The sequence below is a fragment of the Arachis duranensis genome, chromosome 3 (assembly GCF_000817695.3).
Source record: "Arachis duranensis cultivar V14167 chromosome 3, aradu.V14167.gnm2.J7QH, whole genome shotgun sequence".
NCBI classification, from domain to species: Eukaryota; Viridiplantae; Streptophyta; class Magnoliopsida; order Fabales; family Fabaceae; genus Arachis; species Arachis duranensis.
In genome coordinates this window covers 78,158,212-78,169,981 of record NC_029774.3, presented here as the reverse complement: position 1 = coordinate 78,169,981, position 11,770 = coordinate 78,158,212, and the positions used below count along the sequence as shown (strand labels likewise).

At 37.2% G+C, this 11,770-nt stretch overlaps 1 protein-coding gene across 1 annotated transcript; it reads left to right on the top strand.

Annotated features, from left to right (window-relative positions):
• Positions 1-3,658: 3,658 nt before the first annotated feature.
• LOC107479584 (uncharacterized) lies at positions 3,659-4,258 on the top strand. Its single transcript, XM_016099712.1, has one exon. The coding sequence runs from the start codon at positions 3,659-3,661 to the stop codon at positions 4,256-4,258; it is 600 nt and encodes a 199-aa protein (XP_015955198.1).
• Positions 4,259-11,770: the final 7,512 nt, after the last annotated feature.

The following is an 11,770-nucleotide window of genomic DNA, read 5'->3' as shown; positions in this document are numbered from 1 at the left end:
AAAAATCTGATTCAGAGGCTGAAAAAGGACTGCAGATGCTGTTGGATTCTGACCTCCCTGCATTCAAAGTAGATTTTATGGAGCTACAGAAGCCCAATTGGTGCGCTCTTAATTGCGTTGGAAAGTAGACATTCTGGGCTTTCCAGCAATATATAATAGTCCATACTTTTCCCAAGAATTGATGGCACAAACCGGCGTTCAAAATCAGCTTCAGAATTCCTGGCGTTTAACGCCGGAACTGGCACAAAAGTTGGAGTTAAACGCCCAAACTGGCACAAAAGCTGGCGTTTAACTCCAGGAAAAGTCTCTACACATGAAAGCTTCAATGCTCAGCCCAAGCACACACCAAGTGGACCCTGGAAGTGGATTTTTATGTCATTTACTCATTCTTGTAAACCCTAGGTCACTAGTTCACTATAAATAGGACTTTTTGCTATTGTATCTGGACCTCATGACACATTACACGTTTCACATTGTATCTTCTATGGCATGAGTCTCTAAACCCCATGGTTGGGGGTGAGGAGCTCTGCTGTGTCTTGATGAATTAATGTAATTACTACTGTTTTTCATTCAATCACGCTTGCTTCTATTCTAAGATACCACTTGTTCTTCAACCTGATGAATGTGATGATCCGTGACACTCATCATCATTCTCACCTATGAACATGTGCCTGACAACCACCTCCGTTCTACCTTCGATTGAGTGTGTATCTCTTAGATTCCCTAATCAGAATCTTCGTGGTATAAGCTAGAATCTACTGGCAGCCGTTCTTGAGAATCCGGAAGGTCTAAACCTTGTATGTGGTATTCTGAGTAGGATTCAGGGATTGAATGACTGTGACGAGCTTCAAACTCATGATTGTGAGGCGTTAGTGACAGACGCAAAAGAATCATTGGATTCTATTCCGACATGATCGAGAACCGACAGATGATTAGCCGTGCTGTGACAGAGCGCGTTGAACATTTTCACTGAGAGGACGGGAGGTAGCCATTGGCAACGGTGAGACCCAACATACAGCTTGCCATGGAAGGAGCCTTGCGTGCTTGAAGAAGAAGACAGTAGGAAAGTAGAGATTCAGAAGATAGAGCATCTCCAAAACCTCAACCTGTTTTCCATTACTGCAAAACAAGTATTTATTTCATGTTCTTTTACTTTTGACAATTAAATCTGAGAATTATTGATATCCTGACTAAGAGTTACAAGATAACCATAGCTTGCTTCAAGCCGACAATCTCCGTGGGATCGACCCTTACTCACGTAAGGTATTACTTGGACGACCCAGTGCACTTGCTGGTTAGTTGTGCGGAATTGCAAAAGTGTGATTGTGATTTTGTGCACCAGAAGGTAAAATAGAGGAAAATCCAAGACAAGAATTGAAGCCTCCCCCTTCACATCTTAAATATACATTCCTTAGTGGAGAAGAGAATTTTCTAGTGATCATCAATTCTGCCTTGAGTAAAGAAGAAGAAGAAGAGCTCCTTGTTGTATTAAAAGCTCACAAAGATGCACTGGGGTGGACCATTGATGACTTGAAAGGCATAAGCCCAGCCATATACATGCACAAGATACTTTTGGAGAAAAATTCTAGGCCAGTAGTACAACCACAGAGAAGGCTAAACCCCACAATGAAAGAAGTTGTTCAGAAAGAAGTAATGAAGTTATGGAATGCTGGAATCATCTATCCAATTTCTGATAGCTCATGGGTTAGTCGAGTGCAACTAGTGCCAAAGAAAGGTGGGATGACTGTCATTGTTAATGAGAAGAATGAGCTCATTCCCACAAGAACAGTGACAGGGTGGAGGATGTGCATCGATTACAAAAGGTTGAATGATGCCACAAGGAAGGATCACTTCCCTTTTCCCTTCATAGATCAAATTCTTGAGAGGCTGGCTGGCCATGCCTATTACTACTTCCTGGATGGATATTCTGGCTACAATCAAATAGTGGTTGACCTCATAGATCAAGAGACGACTTTATTCACTTGCCCCTTTGGAGTCTTTACATATAGAAGACTGCCATTCAGGTTATGTAATGCCTCAGTTACCTTTCAGAGATGCATGCTATCAATCTTCTCAGATATGGTAGAAAATTTTATTGAAGTCTTGATGGATGACTTTTCTGTTTTTGGTGATTCTTTCAATGCTTGCTTGCATCATCTTACCCTAGTCTTGAAAATGTGCCAAGAAACTAATTTGGTTTTAAACTGGGGAAAATGCCATTTCATGGTACCCGAAGGAATTGTTCTTGGTCAAAAAATTTCAAGAAAGGGTATAGAGGTTGACAATGCAAAAGTAGAAATCATAGAGAAACTTACTTTACCAACCAATGTGAGAGCTGTTATGAGTTTCCTAGAGCATGCTGGATTCTATAGAAGATTTATTAAAGATTTTTCCAAAATAGCTAAACCACTTAACAACTTGCTGGTGGTTGATAACCCTTTTAATTTTGATAAAAGCTGTAAGCATGCCTTTGAAACTTTGAAAACTAAACTCACAACAGCACCAATCTTCACACCACCAGATTGGGAATTACCTTTTGAACTCATGTCTGATACGAGTGACCTTGCAATTGGTGCTGTGTTGGGACAAAGGAAGGGCAAATTGCACCATGTCATCTATTATGCAAGTAAAGTATTGAATGAAGCATAGAAAAATTATACCACAACAGAGAAAGAATTATTGGCTGTTGTTTATGAATTTGATAAGTTTAGACCATACTTGATTGGATTTAAAATTGTGGTTTATACTGATGATTCTGCCCTTAGGTATTTGATGTCAAAACAGGATGCCAAACCAAGATTCATTAGATGAATATTACTTCTACAAGAGTTTGACATTGAGATAAAGGATAGAAAAGGGAGTGAAAACCAAGTTGCTGATCACTTATCAAGGCTGCCACAAGGAACAAGTCAAGAGGCTACTCAACCAGTGAACGAAAGCTTCCCAGATGAACACCTCTTGCAAATTCAACAAGTCCCCTGGTTTGCTGATATTGCAAACTACAAGGTTGGAAAGAAGATCCCTCAAGGATTCACCAAACAACAAGTGAAGAAGCTGCTCAATGAGGCTAGAAAATTCTTGTGGGATGAACCATTCCTGTTTAAAAGGTGTCCAGATGGGATGATTAGAAGATGTATCCCTGAAAATGAGATGAGAGACATATTGTGGCATTGTCATGGCTCAACCTATGGTGGATATTTCGGACCAGAAAGAACAGCAGCTAAGATGCTTCAAAGTGGATTTTATTGGCCAACCATATTCAAAGATGCCAGAGAATTTGTGCATCAATGAAATGAATGTCAAAGAGCTAGAGGGTTAACAAAGAGGAATGAAATGCCTAAAAACTTTATTTTAGAAGTAGAACTTTTCGATCTCTAGGGTATAGATTTTATGGGCCCCTTTCCTCCACCCTATTCTTTCAAATACATTCTGGTAGCAATGGAGTATGTCTCAAAATAGGTGGAGGCTATGGCAATAACTACCTGTGATGCACCAATTGTCCTTCAATTCCTCAAGAGACATATATTCACCAGATATGGGGTGCCCAAAGGTCTTATTAGTGATGGTGGTGGCCATTTTTGCAACAGACAAATGGAGAAATTGCTTCACAAATATGGGGTAATTCATAAGGTGGCTATACCTTATCACCCCCATACCAATGGCCAAGGCTGAATTGGCTAATAGGGAGCTGAAAAGAATCTTGGAGAAGACAGTTGGAGCCACAAGGAAGGACTGGGCAAGAAAACTGGATGATGCCCTGTGGGCATATAGAACCGCATTCAAAACTCCAATTGGAAAATCACATTTTCAGCTAATCTATGAAAAATCGTGTCACCTTCCTATGGAGCTAGAACACAAAGCATACTGGGCCACTAAACTCCTTAATCTTGACTCTCAAGCAGTAGGAGAGAAAAGGTTATTGCAACTCAATGAGTTGGATGAGTTCATATTGGAAGCTTATGAGAATGCTAAGATATACAAGGAGAGAGCTAAAAGATGGCATGACAAGAAGATCACAAGAAAAGAGTTTGAGCCAGGGCAACATGTGCTGGTATACAACTCCAAGCTCAAGATTTTTCCTGGGAAACTCAAATCTAAATGGACTGGACCTTTTCTGGTGACCAATGTTTCTCCATATGGAAGTCTTGAACTTCTAAATGAAGCCACAAAGGATACATTCATGGCGAATGGTCACAAAGCCAAGCACTACCTGGGAGGATCTTGGAACAAGGAGGAGAGTATGCATGAACTGAGCTGAACAAGAAAGGACAAGATGTCAAGCTAGTGAAAATAAAGAAGCGCTTGTTGGGAGACAACCCAACCGGAGGTAGTTTTCTTTTTATAGCTATTTCAATAAAGAGTGAAGTAGATTTCTCTGCATTGTATGGAACTAAGTTTGGTGTTGCACACCAAAATAATTTAAGGGTGAATGGGTGATTCTAAGTTTGGTGTCCTACCACAAATTTCATTAAGAACAGATTACATCCCTCTGTAAGATTAATCACCAACTATAAACAATCAGAGAAACTACATAACACTTGCTTAGGTTCTGGTTCATAATCTGTTTTCTTTAAAAGCATAAGGTTTCATGTATGGCAACTTGCTACATCATAGACTGTGGCTAGGAGCTAAGTTTGGTGTTCACACACCAAAGTAATAAGTTTAAGAGCCTACAATTATCCATGCATGCTAACCATATTTTCAAGTGCTTGGGGAACAAGCAACTTCCAATAATTATGCAGGAAAGGCATTCAGCATCTTGAATGAATCATACATCATCACCAAAAGATGTACAAAAGTTATAGATGATGATGATAAAAGGAAAGATGGAAGACACTCCCAGGAGGTTGTATCGTCACTTAATTTCTTTTGCTTTGAAATATTTGAATTGGAAGTTTCTGTGAACCTTGCTAATTAGTTAAATGAGTGCATTTTTTTTCTTGATGTCTGATGAATATTCTGGTTTAAGTACTTGTTTTCAAATTCATCTGCTTAACATTATGTCTTATACCCTTCTGCAAAAATGCATAAAAGAACAATTCTTTGAAAAGATGGATTGAAGAATATTTTTTTTTATTTTGAGGCAAGCAAAAGATTTAGAGAAGTGGTGGTTCTAGTTGTATAATTGTGTATTGAGGTTGCATGTTTATGAAAACTTGCATGGGAGCTCATAAACAGGAAATAGAGTTCAAAGAAGTACTGTGGAGATTCTCAAACATTTATTGATCCAAGAAGCAGCAACAAAAGAAAATAAAAGAAATGAAAAAACAAAAGAGCATGGCAAAAGGCTCTGAGCATCAATTACTAGGAGGAAAAAGAAAGAAATAAGAACTCAAAGAGTTGCTATCGTAGTTAAATGCTTGTGGAATAATTATGCCAAAGAGAGAGGCTTGGGCAAGTAAATCCTAAGGGGTGCTTCAACACCTAATACCCTAAAACCAACTGATTTGGGAGTATTAATTGAAAGCTTATCTAAAGAGCCACTTTGAGACATGACACTTAAAGTTAATGCCAAAACATATGAACCATGAGTTGTTTCAAGGTGATTACCTATAGAGAGATTTCCATGATATCATTTGAATGATGGTCCTAAGATCTAAGACTTCCAAGATGTAAGGACTAGTAAGCACTGAAGCCCTTGCATGAGCATAAAATTTAGAGTTTACCCCACTGTCACTTAGTCACTTCATTCACAAGGCATTACAAGTTATTCTTCAATCCATTCTAATTAAAAGAACCTTTGTGCATAATTCTTTTCTTACTTGAGGACAAGCAAGGTTTATGTTTGGTATTGTGATGACAAGTCATTTTATTCTAGTTTTACTAGCATTTTTTCCTTGCTTTTATTAGGTTTATTACACTTTCTTGCACAATAAGTAAGTGATTAGAGTGAAATTTCATGTTTATCTTGGCTCAATCAAACATGGTTGATTTTATAGAAAATCATGAGATTTATGCACAATTTAGTTGATTATTATGAATGATGCAAAACCTTATGATTTTGGTGAGACTTTGATTGCTAGTTTGGTTGATGACAGGTGAAAAGATGAAGATTTAAAAATAGAGAAACACAAGGTACAGATGAATGCTACGTTCATTCGAAGAATGTTGCGTTCGCAAGTGACGCGCACGTGTACAAGGCGCCCCTGCGCAGCATGACAATGTTGGCAATCCACGCGTATGCGTACATGGTGCACACGCATGGGTGAGGGATTAGCGTTCACAAGCCACGAACACAACGTTCACTTCGAATGAACGCATACGATACTTTCAAAGTTGGGATTTGATATTGGTCAATGACGTGCACATCTGAAGTGGTGGTTGGCGCGAATGCGTACATGACGCTGGAACGCAAAAGTGAAGTTTTACCATCCACGCGCACGCGCACAGGGTGCACACACGTGAAGAGCATTCATGGCGCGAATGTAGCGTTCAATCAATGAACGCTACAAAGGACGCGCATGCACGCATGGTACACGCAAGCATGGTTGAAGCTGAAGATCGCATCGACGCGCACGCATGTAGTACGTGCACGCGTCATTGGTGCAACATTGTAAGGGACGTGCACGCATATAGGACGCACACGCGTAGGTAAATGAACACAGTGTTCACTTTAAGAACGCTATGCTCTTCTGAAGTAAGCTCCCAACCACACCAACTAAAGACCCATTCTGATCTGTTTCATCAAAGGCCAGAAAGCCCACTTCAAGTACTGGGATGACCAAATTAGAAAGTGTATAAATAGGAGAAAATTCAATTTCATTAGGCGACTTTTACCTTTTATTCGGGGATCTCTTCAGCATATTTTTCTTCTTTACTTTTCCTTTTCAGTTTTCTTTAAAATTTTAGATCTGGTTTTAATTTCCTTTCGGTTCTTCATCTTCTGCACTTTTTTGTTCTGTTTTGGTACTAGAGCAATGATGAACTAAACCCCAATTTCATTAGGGGGAGGAGCTCTATTGTAATTCCAATGAATCAATAAAATTCTTCTTCTTTTTAATTGAATTGTGTAGCTATTGGGTATCTTCTGCTTTGATTGTGAATTAGTCACTCCGGAAGGGGGTTTAATTTGGTGAATGTGGGTGTGTGCCTCGGAATCGGAATCACCTTCATTTGAAATGAAGCTCTATCTATCACAATTCCCATTACCAACACTATTCGGGAGGAATTGAGGTGTTGAGAATTTGTGTGGCTTATGGATAAGAGAATGTGCTCTAACTCTTCTCATGACAATTAGATCAAGGAATTGGCAAGATTGATTGTGATTAGAGAGATTGGATTGCCAAGGAATTAGGATCCAATCAATTTCAATCCGCTATAGATCTATGCATATGATTGAAAAAGGATTTGAGACTCAACTAATTCATGAAGGATTATAGTATCTCCAATCCCTGATGAATCACCTTCTTTAAATTTCTTTCACTGTGATTTTTCTGCATGTGCTGCAATTTACATTGTTTAGTGCTGTTTTGTTTCCCAAAACCTAAATCCTTTTATTATTCATTTAATTTTAGTTTCATTGCTATTTAATATTTCTGCACTTTTAATTCCTGCACTTTAAGTTTCAGTCATTTACGTTACTTGCAATTTAGGATTCAGTTCTTTTACTTTCGTGCACTTTAAGTTTCAGCAATTTACCTTTCTTGCCATTTGAGCTTCTACTATTTTACTTCCAGTATTTTAATTTCTTGCAATTTACGTTCAATCAATCACAAATCACTCAAATCACTACTTGTTAGCTTAACTAAATTCATCACCTAACTAAAGTTGCTTAATCCAATCAATCCTCATGGGATCGACCTCACTTTTGTGAGTTTTACTACTTGATACGACTCGGGATACTTGCCGGTGAGTTTGTGTGGAATCGTTTTTCCCTCATCATTAGGATTTGGTTTTCTTTGTTTTTCATTAGATTTTGTTTTCATTTGCTCTTGCTATCATGAATTCTCACCCCCTTTGTCTATAAGTTTGGTTCAAATTATGTTGTAGGAAATGATAATTTCAAGGACAACATGTATCAAGGATGGAACAATCAAAGATGGGAGGAGCCACAAGGATTTGATCAACCCTCTTGGCAACAATCCCCTCCAATATACCACGAGCGAGATCCATTCCAAGGTGCATACCAAGGCAATTGTTATGGTGTACTTCTTCGTGACAATCAACAACCACCATACTAGCCCTCTACCACCAAATACCTCCATATGATCCTAATCCTTATCCATCATACCAACAACCATATGAGCCATATGAGCCACATATAGAACCACCTACATTCCAACATAATTTCTCCCAAAAACCGCCTCAATACACACCATCTCCATACCCTTACCAAGAAGAACCACTTCCCTACTATAAACCCTTCCTCCACAACAATGAAATCACCTATCAACCCTAATCTCCAATGGATGAAACCCTTGGTCTTATACTTCAAGGGCAAAGAGAAATGCAAAGGGAGACACTAGAATTTGTGACTACCTTGACCAAGGTAGTAAGCACTTTAGCCTCCCAATGCTTGAATCCTCAAAGCACTCCCATGGTCACATGTAGAGAATCAAATGAAGAGCATAGCATGAAGGAGAGATTGGAAACTCTGGTGGAAAGTGAAGAATGTTGCTTTGTGTTAGAACAATTGGAGGAACCGATGATTATTGAAGAAAAGGAAGAAGTGGTTGAACTCGTTGAGCGTGCCAATTTTTTCTCAGAAGTAAAGATAGTCTTTTGGGTTTTCATTATGTATTTAGATGTTATTCTCCACTTTTGTATATTGTAACTGTATGTCCCTCTTAGAGGTTGATTATGGAGAAACAGGCTGTATTTTGTATCTTTCTGGGATGTATTATATTATCTAGCCTGCCTTGTCTTCACAGGTCGAGACTAGTGTTATTACGTATACCCTATGTATGTATTTTGTTTTTAGGTGTCGTAATATCTCGCCACCTCTGACTTATGTCTGCAGTGTAAGGTTTTTGTGTGATAGGGTGTTATATTATGGTATCAGAGTAGTTCTTTCCCATAAAGCCTGAGCGACAGACCGACTATGCTTCTGAGAAGATTCTGGGTTATGTGTACATGCTATTAGGATGTCTACTTGACATATATAGCATAAATATTCATGAGCATACCTTTGGGGATTCGAAGCACTATACTTGAGATATTAAGATAGTTCACCTTAATATCATTTGTTCAGTGTGGACCAGACCTAAATGACATTTCATGGACATGAGCAAGGTTATCCAGTTGACTTTATAGCTGCTCTGGAGAATATGGCTGATGCTATGTAAGTTATTACTGATGAGTTGGGACAATGAGTTCGAAATGGAAATGTAGGAGTTAATGGACATGGTGTTGGAGATGATAAGAAGAGTACGGTGGCTCTGATGGAAATTACAAGTTTTTCGGAGTTCGTTTAGAAGAGTAGAGTGGTAGAGGACTATGCAAGGAAGAGTGTAATGGCAAGGGGTGACTGCCGGGAATTTTACAAGAGGGTTAGGACAATCGGTAGCATCCCGAAACTATTGTTTAAAATCAGTAAAGGTGAATTATAATGGGAGTGAATGTTTAAGAGTTAATTTACGTTGGTTTGGAAAGGTCAATAGAAAGATAAAGGGATTCAAAGAGATTTTTGGTTGTTGTAGGGGGATAATAGGGTTATTGATAACAAACAATCAGACTGAGGCAGCGTTAGCATGCGCGAGCATTGACATGGTACACTTGTGATGAGTGAGTCGCCTTAATAACTTATTTAATATGCATATCATTAATAATTTTATTGATGATTGATAGTGTTTTTCTAAATATTTGAAATTATATATTTAATTTTTAATAATTTTATTTAATATTCAATTAAATCGGTTGAACTCCGGTCAAACTATTAAACCATTGAACCAGTTACTCTACCAGTTCATTGACGAGTCCGGTCCTCACAATCTTGATTGGAATGCTTTTGAACCGAATTGGATTGAGAATTTGTGAAACTACACTTGGCAAATCTTAGGTAAGTTAGTAATTTTGTCCAACTTCGACGGGTCATAACCTGACGCTTGGAGTTTAGAATCGAGTGATATTAGTCTTAAATTAAAGTTAGGTAAAAGATCTTTAAAATCGTATAAGGATGAGGGAAAACAGAATTTTGTGGAGCAAGTTATGAGAGTTTAAAATTTAGTATTTTAAACTAAAATCTGAATGTTGTAGTAAATTGAGGTCATGCATACGCATGACCCATGAATATGCATGCAGGGTGTTATGTAACTTTTTCCTTTTATGTTATGTTAGTATTTGGTAGCGTTAGAGATATAGATGCTATGATTTAGATTTATTTATATTTATCTTCCATTTTATTCCATCGCCAATAATATTTAGTTCCTTCAACTATTTAGCATTTATTCAAGTCATGGCTATAAACTTTATGTATATTTTAGGTTTATATATTTTCTAAAAAGGCATTCTTTCATATATAAAATAGTTGGATAAAGAACAAATTATTGAAAAAGAGTTCAAAGCTAAATAACAAGTATATTTTATTTGATAATTCTCAAATATTATATATGTCAACAGTATATAATGAATGAATTTTGTTTGATGGAAAGATTATGGAGTTTTGAGAAAGAAAGTGAGGAGGTGGGAGGTCAAGGTTTTGGAGCTTAATTAGGAGTTGGAGAAGAAGGGAAAGGAAATTGAGAAGCTCACAAAAGAGGTATTTTATTTTATTAAGACTGTCTGCTGAGAAAAATAAAATTTTGACTAATCTATTGGAAGGACATGTTCTCAATAAGTAATTTTAAGCCTATTGCTATTTCCTTTCTCAAATATAAGTTGAGATTTTTTTGCATAATGTTTTAAATTGTTTTCCATGTTATTTAAAAATTTTGTATTGAATTAGATTGATATATTTAGTGAATGTAGGTAATAAGAAGTTTTGTAATTCCAATAGAACGATAAGAGGAATTCGAAATGAATTGAAATAATGTTCAATGAATTTTGGCGTTGCTGTTTTGTCTAGATGGAGTGGATATCAATATTTTTTTTCTTTTGTGTAGAGAGTAACGGGGGCACTTTCTATTTACATGAAAATTTGTTCATTGTTTTGGCCTTAATGCTTATATTTTCTGGGGGGTCCATGATGTATATTTATTTTATCTTCTAGAAGGAAATGTATCATGAACTAATTACTACGTGCATTATACTCCAAACTTTCTTGGTGATTTTTTTCAAGTTTTGATTAAGTGTTTTATTTATCTAGATTTGTGACTTCGTGACCAACTTTTGTACTATGAGTTGGTCTGCCACCAGTTTTTAGAATCGTGCTCCCTTTCTCTTGAAGCTTCTCATAGCATTACAATCGTATAACGATATTAAACTTTTTTTTTCAAACTAGAATTATTGGCAAATTTTTTACATATGTAGAGAGTATTTTTTATACACAACTATAAAACTGTTTATTACAGACGGATTTATAGATAGATTTTGGTCTTTACTATAGACGAATTTTTTGGTTATCGACAAATTTTGTCTCTCTGTAAAAACTTTGTCGAACATTATTTACCGACAGATTTTTTTTCTGTTGGTAATTTACGGACAGATTTTTTTTTGTTCCCAACAAATTTTTTCTTCGTAAGCATCCCCTCTATTTCGTTAAAAGCATCATATTTTCTTACAGTAATTTACCAACAGATTTTTTTGTTACCGACAGATTTTTTCTCGGTAATCGTCCCCTCCATTTTGCTTAAAATGTCAGATTTTTCGTCGGCAATTTAATGAAAGATTTTTC